This window comes from Eulemur rufifrons, chromosome 2 (genome assembly GCF_041146395.1).
Source record: "Eulemur rufifrons isolate Redbay chromosome 2, OSU_ERuf_1, whole genome shotgun sequence".
In the NCBI taxonomy this organism is placed as follows: domain Eukaryota; kingdom Metazoa; phylum Chordata; class Mammalia; order Primates; family Lemuridae; genus Eulemur; species Eulemur rufifrons.
In genome coordinates this window covers 11,403,478-11,417,357 of record NC_090984.1, presented here as the reverse complement: position 1 = coordinate 11,417,357, position 13,880 = coordinate 11,403,478, and the positions used below count along the sequence as shown (strand labels likewise).

General features: G+C 53.3%; 1 protein-coding gene across 5 annotated transcripts in view; it reads right to left on the bottom strand.

Moving 5' to 3' along the window:
• Positions 1-7,553: 7,553 nt before the first annotated feature.
• ILF3 (interleukin enhancer binding factor 3) overlaps positions 7,554-13,880 on the bottom strand; it is a 28,446-nt gene continuing 22,119 nt past the window's right edge. For 3 of the 5 annotated variants that reach the window (XM_069478293.1, XM_069478308.1, XM_069478302.1), the window contains exons 15-20: positions 13,623-13,799; positions 13,369-13,522; positions 13,141-13,194; positions 9,451-9,816; positions 8,557-8,685; positions 7,554-8,020 (exon numbers count right to left, since the gene is read on the bottom strand). In XM_069478293.1, the coding sequence (XP_069334394.1) occupies positions 7,884-8,020; positions 8,557-8,685; positions 9,451-9,816; positions 13,141-13,194; positions 13,369-13,522; positions 13,623-13,799 (1,017 nt within the window). In that variant the 3' untranslated portion in view covers positions 7,554-7,883. Of the gene's footprint in view, positions 8,021-8,556; positions 8,686-9,450; positions 9,817-12,123; positions 12,696-13,140; positions 13,195-13,368; positions 13,523-13,622; positions 13,800-13,880 lie in introns of those variants that run through there. The other 2 variants (XM_069478316.1, XM_069478325.1) reach the window with 1 other exon arrangement.

Below are 13,880 nucleotides of genomic sequence, written 5' to 3'. Positions count from 1 at the left end.
AGGATTACAGGCGTGAGCCACCGCGCCCGGCCGATGCCAGTTTCTCAGGCTGGTGGAGCATCCACTGTGAGCCCGCACCTGGAAAATACCCCCTCAAGGAGGCCCACCTCAGGGCCTTTGCACTTGTTGTGGTTTTTGTGTGCAACATTCATCCTTTCTGAATTCCGAATGTATGGCTAATATTTTTCACTGCTGTTGCTGCACCTCAGAAAATGTTGACACCCTCCCCTAATGTCAAGAATATTCCTTTCAGGTGGCACATGAGGTTTCATTTAAAAAAAAAAAGAAAACACTCCTGGCTGGATGTGGTGGCTCACACCTGTAATCCCAGCACCTAGGGAGGTCAAGGCAGTGATGCATTGAGCCCAGGAGTTTGAGGTTGCAGTGAGCTATGATCAGGCCACCGCACTCCAGTCTGGGCATCAGAGCGACACCCTGACTAATAAATAGATGGATAGACCAACCACTGCTTATTTACACATTCTCCAGTCAATGAATTAACGGATTTGTGGTCTTTTCAGTGTTTAGGGGTTTGTTATTGAAATTGTTGTTGTTTTGGGGGCATATTCAACTGTACAAAGAAGGGCCACCTTTTTTCAATGTGATTGCAGCAGTTGACACCTGCAAAGCAGCTTTAAAAAGCTCCCTTTGTGTCACATTTTTGCCAACTCTTGGTATTTTCAGAACTCTTAAATTTTGCCAATCAATTCTGTGTGAAATGGTGTCTCATTGGGCTTTTAATTTGCATTGCCATGATTCCAACTGGGGTTGAGCATCTTTTCAGATGTGTGAACCATTTTTTGACAAATTTCAATACTCAGCTTAGGTGATTTGGCAGTCAAATTCAACATGGAGGCTCACACCTGTAGTCCCAGCACTTGGGGAGGTTGAGGCAGGCAGATCACTTGAGCCCAGGAGTTCGAGGTTGCAGTGAGCTATGATGATGCCACTGCACTCTAGCCCGGGTGACAGAGCAAGACCCTTATCTCAAGAAAAAAAAAAGAAAAAGAAAAAGAAGCGAAATTCAGTATGATTGAGCTGCCAAACACTTCTTAATTTACTGTTTCAAATTTTTTAAATACATTTTTCAGGTGGACCAATAATACAAAATGGTTGTCTTTCGGGATTGTGATAAGAGTTGTCACCGAACTGTGCTGTACTTTTATGTTTTATGCACTTTTCTGTATTTTTAGTATTTCACATTTTAATGTGTGTGACACATTCAGAAAGTGTGTAAAAGACAAACTCACTCTTACCCCATCCACCCAGTTGCCACCTCAGACTTTCTTGTAACACGTTTTATTAGAGTCTTGTGTTCTTCCAGTATTTCTTCATGCAAACAGAAGCAAATACAAAGCTAAAACCATATATGTAGCCCTTTTACACAAAAGGAGGCCTCTAGTTACACTGGTGGCCTGCACCTAGCTTTTTGTCTACACCTTGGCGATTGTCCCATGAGTGGAGGCTAAAGCATCTCCATCTCTGATCCTAATCCATCATGTTGATTTTTTTTTTTTTTTTTTTTAGTTTTTGGTAGAGAAGAGGTATCTACGGTCATACCATGCTAAATGCACCCAATCTTGTCTGATCTCAGAAGCTAAGCAGGGTCAGGCCTGTTTAATACTTGGATGGGAGAAGCGGTCTTACCATATTGCCCAGGCTAGTCTCAAACTCCTGGGCTCAAGTGATCCTGTCTCCTTGGCCTTCCAAAGTGCTGGGATTACAGGCATGAGCCACTGCATCCTGCCAGCATGTTGACTTCTAATCAATCCCTGTTCTGGGAATGTCTCTAAGATTTCTACTTTATCTACTGTTACATAAATCCTGTCATTAGATCAGAACCTTGACTGTAAATTCTGCCCTTAGGCAGATGCACATAGCATTCTTGCCTTTCCTTGAGGGGTGACTTCAGTTGTCCTGCATATTGCTTCCCTAAAATATGTAAGTCCTGGACATATATGGGTTCTGTTCATAAATCCCAATTAAATGTTTCTTCCTGAGAAATTGCATATGTCAGCCTCTTTCTTCTGCCTCTCTGCTTCCTAGGCCTTTAGGGGTAGGTTTGCATAAACTGGCTCACGGGGGAACATCATCTCAGTACATGGTCTCTTTGTCTTTGTCAACAGTTGCCTATTATCCCAAAATATGAGTGCACTATAATCACCTATGGAGTGCACTGTGGACTTTCACTTGAGTTGTAATTTTTTTTTTTTTTTTTTTTGAGACAGAGTCTCACTCTGTTGCCCAGGCTAGAGTGCCATGGCATCAGCCTAGCTCACAGCAACCTCAAGCTCCTGGGCTTAAGTGATCCACCTGCCTCAGTCTCCCAAGTAGCTGGGACTACAGGCATGCACCACCGCGCCTGACTAAATTTCTCTATTTTTAGCTGTCTGCCTAATTCCTTTCTATTTTTAGTAGAGATGGGGTCTCGCTCATGCTCAGGCTGGTCTCGAACTCCTGAGCTCAAGCAATCCTCCTGCCTTGGCCTCCCAGAGTGCTAGGATCACAGGCATGAGCCATGTGGACCCATGTTGTTCAAGAGTCAACTATAGGCCAGATGTGGTGGCTCATGCCTATAATCCCAATGCTTTGGGAGGCTGAGGTAGGAGGATCACTTGAGGCCAGGAGTTTGAGATCAACCTTGGCAACATAGTGAGACCCCATCTCTACAAAAACAGAAATGTAGTTGACTCCAATATGCAACTCAGTGGTTTAAGTTCCAAAAATAGCATTTTATTATCTCACCAGATCTGACAATCTTTATCCTTTGCAGGGTGACCTTCTCATGGAGCTCTGACCTGTTCACAATTCTTGATTACCTGAACCTTCAGGTGTGTTGCAGGGAATCCTCTGGACTTCAGAACGCATTCACCATGATTGGATGGATGGATGGTGGGATTAATGGTTGCCTGTATTTGCTGTTCTGAAACTGATACAGCCTCTGCTTCTTTGACTTCCTAACACCTGACCACCCTAGCCTGCCCGTGTCTACGGAATACCATATCTGTTAAGGCCAAGGCTACCTCTCGGTAGAGGTTGCCATTGCCAGATACTTTCCCAGCCCTCATTGCGGTGAGGAAGCACAAAGCTCGGGTTCTGCAGAGCTATGTGGTGCGAGGGTGGGGCTTGCTTAACAGAATGTCGAGGGAAGTGGGTTCCCTTTCACCCAGAGGTACCCTGGGGGTAGGGCGCAGCGGAGGCTCAGTGGCACCTACTTGAGGGTGTTGGGGCTGCTCCCCTGGGGACGTCCTGGACCAGCCGTGGGAGGTTGCGCGGGGGGGGGGGGGGGGGGGGGGGTCAGCACCGCGGACAGCGCCGGAGCGCTGCCTGGAGCCCCAGGACGCAGCGCCCTGGGGGCGTGGCCGGCAGATGTCCCTGTAGCCTTGGCGCGCTCCACGCAGTGGGCGACCAGGCAGGAGCAGGCCCTGCGACAGTGTCCTATTAGGAAAAATTATTGATGGCGCTCAAGGACCAAGCGGGAGGCATTCAGAGAGCCGGGCGCGTTGGCAGCGGAGTCTGTGAAATCCTACTCGGAGGCAACGCGTTCATTGCGCGCGGAAGAGGCGGTGGGCACGGGCCGCCTGGGAAGGTCTGCAGAGGCTTTACCCCACGTGCGGGGCCAGGAATGGGGACTACTAGACCCCCAACTTGCCTTTTCTGGGATCTTCTGTGGCTGTCCAGGCGAGCTCCCTAAGCCGTGGAATAGGAGAGCTCAGGGAGTGGGTGCTCAGGTCCTGTGACCCACACTAGCAGAACACGAATTTGTGATCACTACAAAGCGGCGTTAGGGTTTGACATAGGGGTCCTGGGAGCCTGAAGGATATTTGCTCCAGGTGGTCCAACTTTGGTGTGGAGCTAACCCTCCGTGGTCTTCTCTCCCCTCTCGCCTCCACAGCCGGGCAGTTCAGGCGCCAGCGTTTACTAGAAGGGCTTGTGACCTCAGGGATGTCCTCCACAGTGACTCTCCATTCCTGCTGGTCTTCCTACAGCAAAGGGGAGGGCCCCTGAGTCTGGGACCCTCTCCATGCAAGGCGATGTCCCTCTTGGGCTCAATATGGGCCATGCAGTTTTGAACCCTCTCAGTCCTGGAGCTGTTCCTTACCTAGTCCAGTGGACTCTGCGCCTAAAATCACTGAAACCTCAACTCCAGTGTCCGAGACTTCAGCCCTCTCTGCTGGTCTCTGGCCCCCGCTTCTCACCTCCCCAACACGCCTACTCTGCCCAGCAGCCCCAAGAACTGCTGTTAAGCATAAACTGGCCTGGGGTCTTCCCAGCTCTAAATTCTTCCATGGCTCCCTGCTGCCCTCAGAATACAGGCTCAAAAGCCCTCTGCCTGGAGCTGCATTTAATGCCTCCCATTCCCCTGCTGGCCTCTGGGCAGGATCTCACCACTCCTTCCTTGTTTGTCCAAAATGCTTCCCCTGCACCTCCCCCACTCCAACTCCAGCTTGTTGAGGTCCATCTCACCCCCAGCTGAACTTCCCTCATGCTAGCACCTTTTCCTGGCATAGCCGCCACCCTCCCCAACACACCTGGCTCCAGCTCACACAGTCGCCCTCGAGACATGCAAGTCTTGACACTCCCTGCCCCACTGGGACAGGGCTTCCCCATGAACAGGGACCCAGTTCACCTTCACATTCTCAGCACCCAGCGCACAACCTGACGCACAATTACCACCCGATGAAGACATGCCGAGTAATGAAACAATGCACACAAGAAGTCGTTTATTCTGGGATGGGTTAGAGCGAGCATGTGGCCTCCAGGAAGGCTTGCTGTGTCGCTGCCCAACATCGCGTGCATTAGTCTCAGGTATGTGCAATGCGCGGCCAGGGTGGGGCCCACACTGTGCTGCAGGGACCAGGAACACACAGTAGTCCTTCAGGGCAGGGCCCCTGACTGCATCAGGGGACTCAGTGATCAGAACAGCGTTTCTCTGCCAGGGGCAGGGGGCCATCAGGCAGCTGGGGGTGACCCCCAGGTCAGACCAGGTCCCAGCCCAAAGTGACAATCAGGCCTCAGCAACTGTGCTAAATGCAGGGCAGTGGAAATGCTGCATCTGTGCCCCTCTTGGCTCAGAGGCCACCCTTGGTCCCAGGTCACCAATTCCCATTACTTGCCCCTGGCCCCTGGAATATGTTCAGATTCCCTACAAGGCCCTGCCTGCCCTTCCCTCCCTCACCCCAGTCCTGCACACATGTCCACAGCCCTCTTGGCCTGTGCACCCAGTCCCTGGTCAGTCACCCCACGGCCTAGCCACCAAGTACCCCATCCCGATCAACTTACCAGGCCCTTCCTGGGCACCCTGCCCTTCCTGCTGATGCACCCAGTGTCCTCCCCTGGTGGCTAAAAGATGCAGGACACCATCCACCCGAAGCACGTGGGCCAAGGCGCCTCTCTTCATCATAAGCCACCAGTTGCCCACCTGTTGCTGGGCCAAGGGGGACCTAGCCCAGGTCAGCTTCCAGGGTTTTGAAGAGAACTGGCCTAGAAGGCCTTCAGCACCACTCAAAGTGACAGCCACATCTTCTGAACCAAGCTTCCTGGTGTGGCAGGTTGCGAGGGCTGACGCTGACACTGCCACGGGCCAACTGCATCACGGCACCATCGGCCCCAGCAAGTGGAGTTAGGGCATCAAGGATGCTCATGAGCTGTCCCCTTGGGACAGGTGCCTGACTAGGCTGCAGATTCGGAGCAGGTAGAGGGTCCCTTCCCCTGTACTGGGTTAGGATTCAATGTGATGGTGGTTGAAGCTGATCAGGAAAGTGGCTGGAAGGAAAGACCTGTGTTGAGAACGCAGGTGCTTGCCTGGAGTTCAGAGGGACGTAGCAGGTGGGGCCTGGGTCTGTCCCTTCTCTTCCCTCGGTGTCTGAAGGACGCAGGGTTCCCTCTGCAGATTGTATCCTTGCACCTTAAACGCAAGGTCTGATGATCTCACAGGCATCTCTTCTTGTCCTAGCCCTGGCCACGTCTGGGAGAGCACAGGGGACGTGAATACTTCCCCCATCACTCAGGGTAGGACCGTCCCTCAGGTCTGTCCTCTTATGCCTCCACCACTGCTGGGCTGGTGAAATCCCAGGGCAGCTCAGGACAACTCGAATTTCTGCATCACGGGGCCACCTTTTTCCCACCTCTCGCTGGGCTGGGCCACTTGGTATCTGGGACCTCCTCTGCTCTGGCAGAAAGAATTCCTCCAGCATTTCCTTCTGTAGTGCAGAAGCCCTTTCTTCCACCCTCGAAGAAGGCAGATGTTTATCCTCTGAAAGCACTTGACCTTCCACATCACCTGATTGTGAGCAGGGTCCTCGCTTCCGCCAGCAGCCATGGTTACCCAAGCACGGGAGGCCAAGGGGCTGGCTACAGCTGAGGCCCAAGACAGCGCCTGGTCTGCGGGTGCAGAGGCAGCTTCTGAGCATTGCGGGCAACTGGCAAGAGGTGCTGTGTCCCTGCAGAGACGTGAGGTCCCCAGGCCTGCTATGCAAAGCTCTTCCCAGATAGGCTGAAGCAGTGCCTGGGCAAAGACAATCCTATGACTGCCCCCATAAAGCGTGCCCCCTCCCTCCCTACGCAGGGTGAGAGCGGAGAAGGGGCTGCGGTAGGGTAGGGTTTCTCCACCTGTGTGCCATGTTGTGTGCACTGCTCTGTGCAGGGCAGATCTTTAGCAGCATCCTTAGCCTCTACACACGAGATGCCAGGAGCACTGCCTAGGGGTGACAAATGTCCTCTACACATTGCAAACCTTTTCCTGCGAGGCAACACTGATCCAGGTTGAGAATCACTGCTCTACGGACATCTGCTGGAGTAAGTTCGGGCAACTGAAAAGAGCCTCAGCTCCCCTCTCTGTGAGCCTCCGGGCGGTGAAGCACTAGGGGTCAAGGCTGCAGCACAGACACACACCTCCATCCGGGCACAGACGGTCCGCAGCTGGGGTTTACCCAGGTCGCACCTGCCCCTGTCAAACTGGGTTGAGGTATGGATCCTACAGGGACATTTCACTCCATGATGATGAGAAATTGCACTTAAAACTACTCCAGAATCAGGGAGCAGAAAACAAAGCTTGCCGGAGATCTGTGATCGGACCTCAAAAACCAGCGTGGGCCACTGTACACAACTGCAAAGACAGCCGGGCGGTGCAGAGCCTGTTGGGACACTGCATCCACAAGACCTCAGGTGACCAGGCAGCTCATCTTTGCCAAGCACAGAGGAAAAGTGTCTAGAGGCCTGGAGGTGGACCCTCCCTGGTGACCGGGGACTATCCTGCCAGCCCACCCTGCTTTCCCGAGAGCGGGAACAGAGTGGGGGAACCTGCCCATCCACTGCTGGTGGGTCAGACACCCAGGCCTAAGACAGGCGCGGTTTTCTTTTTCTTTATTTGTCTACATTCATCTTAATTCAGATGTACTGCCTGAATGACCCAGACATACAAAAAACCCCCACTCTTTCCCACTGGTTTTTAAAATAAAATCTTCACTTATAAAACTGAAACACTAAAGCATTAAAATACAGAAAGCTCGTTTAACTCACTTCACAAAAGCATTAACAGATGACGTATCCCTTCTGTAACTATTTAAAGACAAACTGAGTTAACACGAACACCAATTGTAAATAGACAGAGGGATACTGAACTGCAGAACGCAAAACTCTACCCAGACAAAGTTGTCATGGCAACTAACAAACCATTGAAGACACGGAGTCCCAAACACGGCTAAATAATGGGTCACAGGACGGGCCACGGAGGCGACCCGCTGCACCTCACAACACAGCAACGTGGACGGGGTGGGGGCAGGGCCTGGAGGGGCCGGTTGACATGTTAACTGTGATGCATAAAACTGGATCTTCCGATGGGGAGTAAGTGCAGAAGGTACAAATCTCCGCCCCTCGGGGGCTTATCTGTACTGGTAGTTCATGCTGTGGTCTGCGTTTCTGCCGTAGCCGCCCTGTGACGACTGGTAGGAGCTGGGAGGGCCACTGTAGTTCTGGCCAGACCCTGGGGAATTGTAGTTCGACTGTGATGAGTAGCCTCCTAGGAGAGAGAGGGGCGGTTAGAGCTGAGGGACTCAGACCTGCCCAGCCACCAGAGCGCTGGACCTCAGCCCAAACCCGAGCCACAGACGGCAAGGACACAAGTGGGCAGACGTGCAGGCTCTAACTTTGCTAACTGCCTGTCACACATCATCAAGTCTGTCACCAACATTGTGAGAGGTGGGACCACTGTGATCCTGGCTTCTAGGGGAAACTGTGGCTTCGGGCTACCTGACGGTGCCAAGCTGCTGGCCCGAACCACATGGCACAGCCCCGTTTGCCTCAGTGTCATCTACGTTTCAAGTAAGAGCCAATGTTTAAGACTGGGGACACTGCACGCTCTCTGGCTTCCCCTGAAAAGTCCGAGCAGCTGGTAGTGTGCCTGAGCCTGTGTTCTCACAGGTCCCCAAGCAGAAGCCATGGTGCAACTGCCACCATGGCCTGCCCACGCTGCTCTCTGCTCCCACCAGGTCCACATCCCTCCTCACAGCATCTGATGGGACCCCTGTGCTGTGCCACCTGCAGCTCCAGGCCCACCTTGTTTGCCTTGGTATGAGGAGCCGCCCCCAGAACCTCCGCCGTAGCCCCCGTGTGACCCCGGGTTGTAGGATGCCCCGCCTGAGCCGTAGCTGTTCCCGCCGCTTCGGCCTCCACTACCACTGTAGTCTGAGGGAGAGAAGACAGGGTGGTTAAGGGGCCACGGGAAAGACACGGCTGGGGCGGCCAGGAGCCTCATGATGCAACCCTGGGTGTGGCAGGGCCTTGGCCCAGACCCTGTGCAGATTTCCCTGTCTGCTCAAAGGTGGCATACATCAGCCCAACAGAGATGTGCCAGGGGCCAGCCACAGTCCTGCAAGGTCACCTTGCCATAGGCCTGGATGGTCACCGAGCTCTGAAGCCAGCTGTCTTGCCTTCCCACCTGCTCCTCCAACCCAAGCTTGCCAGCCAAAAACCAACAGCAGCCGCCTCTGCTCTCACCCAGCATCACCAAGCACATGGCACCCCTCCCACGCCCACGCCCCAGCAGAGGTTCTGTGAAGCCTCCAGCCCGCTGCTGAACGCCGCTCCATCTGCCTCGCTGGCCGCTGCTGCAGCGGCAGCCTACTGCTTCTGCTCGTGAGGGACAGGGAGCAGAGGGGGAGAAAACGAATCAGGCTCTTTCAGGGACTGGGTGCAACACTGTTTCTACAACAGATACCAAGAGGTCACCTCGCAGCCTCCAGCCCACACCTCTGCACAGAGGCCTCAGCCACGCTTGCCTCTGGAAAAGGTGCTGGGGGTCCTGCCTCCTGGCTCTTCCTAACACCCGCCCGCAGCCAACACCCTGTCTGCCTCTTGGTCCCCCAACAGTGCCACACTTCTGCCACTCCATGGGCTGCACCGCTGGGCCCAGACCCTGGCCAGGCTGAGGGGTGCTGGAGGACAACTCACTGAATTTGCTCTCGTAGTTGTAGTCGGATCCGCCCCCGCCCCCAGGCGAGCTGTAGGAATTCGAGTATGAGGAGTAGTTGCCTTGTCCGTGGTTATAGCCTTTCTGCTTGCCCTGTGGGGGGCCGTAGTTGCTATACTGGCTCTGGTTGTAGGACTGCTGCTGGCCCTGGTGGGACTGGTAGCCCGAGCCATAGGAGGGCTTCTGCTGGCCCCCGTGCAGCTGCTTCTTCCCAGCGTGTTTTGGGGGCACCGGTGAGTTGTAGTTGTCACCTTGGTAGTAGGAACCGTAGCCAGAAGAGCCGCCACCGCCCCCGCCTCCACCGCCGCCGGCATTCCCAGAATGCCCTCCGTTGCTGTAGAACTGACCTAAACAGGGAGGCAGCGGGTCAGGCGTAGCATCGGGAAGGGCAGGAGGAGGGGAGAGGTGGGAAGGTCACAGCCATGGGCCCTGAAGGCTGACCCGCAAGCCTGCTGCACAGAGGCAGCGAGGAGGAAGAAGGAGAGAGGAGCGGTGGCCCCCCCGTGGTTCAGCAGCCCTGCTCAGGGCGGCCCAGCCTTCAGCTCCACTCACCCATCAGCTGATGACAACAATGGGTCTTTGCCAAGCAGTGCACGACAGCAGCTTTTGCAGCGGATGTCAACATTACAATGAGATGGGCTCCGAGCGCAGGACGACATTCACGGCTAGCTGCTGGCTACCCAGATGTCCCCAACGGTGACAGAAAAAGCAAAGCCCCAGAAAAGCAGTGGGCCACCCCCTTCCTCCCCGCTGTGCTGGGAACAGGCTACGAAGGCACAGGCCTGGGGGACCCCAGGAGATGCTCTCTGACAAGGCCCCTAAGACTGTCAAGCATTCTCAGAAGACCAACTAGTCCAAGCTGGTTCTTGGAAGAGAAATAGGGACTTTGCCAATGCTACCGGGCACTTTCTGGTGTTATCTGTGCAAACACGTGACTGAAGGAACAGAGCAAGCCCCAGCCTCGTGGGGAGGGTGACTGGCCAAGGCTGGGATCAGGACATCCAAGTGGGGCCTCAAGCCAGGACCCCTTCCTTATTCCCAGCACAGCTGCTGGGCACAGGCGGGACTGAGCAGCTGGACGGATAAGCGTGCAGTGTGGCCGCCACATTCTCAGGCCTGAAGTTGAGAATGTGATGGCAAGACCCCTGCTTCTGGTCACTAGGTTAATAAGCAACTCCACCAGGGACTCAGATGGAGTGACAGGTGTCATTGGCTAAGGGAACGCCGCACAAGAAAACCCCAAGCCAGGTGCCACAGCAGCGAGTGCGGGCACGGCTGGAGGCCAGGTGGTGGGGGCAGCCAGTGCTCCAGCCTGGCACAGCAATGCCCAGCATACAATAGGGTAGCAGGGCTCTTGGGCTCCCAAAGCAGGTAGGCCTGAGCACATGATTGCCTTGGCCCAGGCAGCTGGGGTGTCTGCTCAGCTAGGCCCAGAGTGGGTGGGAGGGCGAGGGGATACTGCCACTCAGCTTGTCCTTCCCTCCCAGCCTGAGCACCAAGGGTCCCACGTCTGCCGGGTGGGGCCATCTTGGGAGTCCTCACGTGCCTCCACCCACTAGAGATGTGTGTGTCATGGGCTGTCTGCACAGTGGTTTGCAGAGAACTGATCTGCAAACTGTGTTGTGCAGGCAGGCCTTCTCCCCACCCCACCGCCCCATCACAAAGCCAACACACCAAGGAGAAGAACATGTCCCACAATGCGAGAAAGCAAATGTGTGGAGGCTCAGTGAGGAGGCTGGGAGGACAGGATCTTCAGAATCCCCTCAGAAAGTCCCCCACCAGCCCCCCAGCCCCAGCTTCCCCAGTGTCCTGCACTGAGCACACCACCTTGCCCCGCCTGAAGCCGGGAATGAATGAAGACGCAAGTACCGAGGCCTTGTTACTTTAACATGTATTGATTAAAAAAAAATAAAGGGGAGGGGAAGTTTTCAATGTCATTCAGGAGAACTATTTCCTGGTATAAAAAGACATTATTCTCAAACAATAACTTTCTAAAAAAAAAAAATACATCATGCAATCAAAGTTTTAAAAAGTTTCACTGAATGTTTCAAACCTCTGGGAACAAATCATATAGTAACCATTTTGACCGGTTTTTGCCTGAGTAACGCCAAATCTTGCAAGTCGACACAGAGGCAGCCTTTGCTGCAAAAAGAACTGCTGACCCGAGCCAAAACCACAGTTTCCAAGGGGGGCTCCCACCAGAAAACAGGGGCACCAGTAAAGTGCCGGGGTGACCCTGTGTACCTTTGCGCACAGGCAGAAGCTTCCAGGCCTCTGGAGTCTGTGGCAGCCGTGCACTCAGTGGCACAGGCCCTGCTGAAGCCAAAGCTGGCTGGAGAAGCAGGGACACGTGTGGCTCTCTCCCTATTTTTAAAGCCCCATTAAAAAAAAAAAAAAAGAAAAATCCAGAATCCCACGCATTTGCAGTTGTAATTAGGACTTGCAAAATTTCACGTTACCTACCCTTTTAAGCCTGTCTGTTTCTTGCACTTATTTATGGAAGCACAGTTTTGATACCTTTGAGAGTTCACTCTCTAGCTAAACCAGCCACAAAATACCGCATTCCCAAACAAGAACCCACCAGAGCATTTACAAAATGCGGGAGAAGTTAACTCAGCGCAATACACAATTCCCCACAATCCCTACGATTTACATGCTCAGAAGGAAAAAAAAAGCCAGTTGCTCTGGATTCAGATATGATGAAACCGTTTTCATTACTGTCAAAGGCATCAACCAGATTTGGGAATTTGTTAAAAGGTTAAAAATTCATACAAAACCTGCTGTAAATTAAGACAAAGGTAGATTAAAATGCGTCATTGTCTGTCTTTTAAATAAAGTAATGCTTTCCATAAAAAGCAAAGGTGGGCTTTTGCCTTGATGCTGAACAACGCTGGCTCTAGAATTCTGTGCAATTCTGCACAAAAATACATTCTCTGAAAAAATTGTTTTCCACTTATTGTGAACTTCAATATGACCAAGTTCAAAGGCAAATCACGATAAAAACTGCCATTGTCTTAAATTCTGCAGGCTAAGAGTTTCAGACAAGCTGCGGTGAAAAGCCACGGTTGAGAAACCCAGTGAAGCACACACAGGGACACAGCACGGACACTTTGGGTTTTGGAGTTGGAGGAAATTGGAGTAAAAAGTTGATTTTGTGTGCAATACTTTTAGACGCTCTAGGAAGACCCAAAATCATGATAGCCGTAGCAGTCTGTGAAAAAGTCACCTACAAAAGGGGGAGACAGAGCAGAGAGAAGAAATTAGAATTCTTTTGAAAAAGGGCACAGAGCGCCACATTTGAAATTCATGTTTTAGATTTCTCTGCTCCTGTAACCCCCCAATGAAGGCTCCTTCTCAAGACAAGAGCTGTGCACTATCACGAAAAGCGTATTCACAAGATTGGTGCTTCGCATGGCTTAAAGCAGAGAAATTTAAAATTCTGACTTTCCAGGAACCGTGCAGTCACACGAGTTCATGTGCTAACTCTTAAAGAATCAGTCCCACTTTGTGGGATGGGCGGCTTGAGGACTTTCTGACCTAATCACCGCAAAAAGGTTCGCGACACACTCTGAAGCCTCCACCAGGCTGTTGCTGGCCGCCCTGCGCTAACTGGGCCCAGGAGCTAAGCTGCGGCTGCTTCCCAAGTCAGACAGAGAGAAACACACACTTACTGTAGCCTGCTGTCGCCGAGTTGCCTCCGTACCCGTAGCTTCCATACCCAGCGCCTGGAAGGTGACAGACAGGGTTACCGGGAGTCCGCGCGAGTCAGCAGTGGGTCTGCCCTGCCCCTACCGGAGACTCAGCCCAACCCCAGGGGCCCCATGGGCTCAAGGGAGCATGGACAATCCCAGAGCATGCAAGCAGGATACACAGGTACAGTGCAGGACAAGGGCCCTCACCAGCATTCATGTAGCCTCCGTGGTTGGCGCCACCAAATCCTCGCCCTCGGCCTCGCCCTCGGATGCTCCCTCCTCGTCCCCGCCCTCGAAGGTTGGGGGGTGGGGGCACTTCATTGTGCATGGGGCCACCCATGCCAAAGCCGGGGTTATGTGGCTGGACGGGAGAGAGCAGACAAATTACGTTTGACTCACACTGCGACCACAGGAGAACTCGTGCCCAAGCTCAGAAGGTTCTCGGGTAACTAGCTGGTTACCTTAGCAGCAAATTTCGGTCCACCTCTGACAGGTACGGGGGCTCTCTTCTTTTTGTTAGCATCAAGGGCGAGAGGGGTGTCAGGGAAAAGCTTTTCTAGTGCCGCGAGGGCAGCGTATGCCTTTGCCACCTTTTTGTTGGAACCAGTACCTTGGAACTTCTGTCCATCCACCTCCACCTGGAAAGGACAGATGTGTGTCAGGGATGACTAAGCACCTCTCCTCCCGGCCGGGATCCCAAGTCAGAGCCCCTCTCCAGA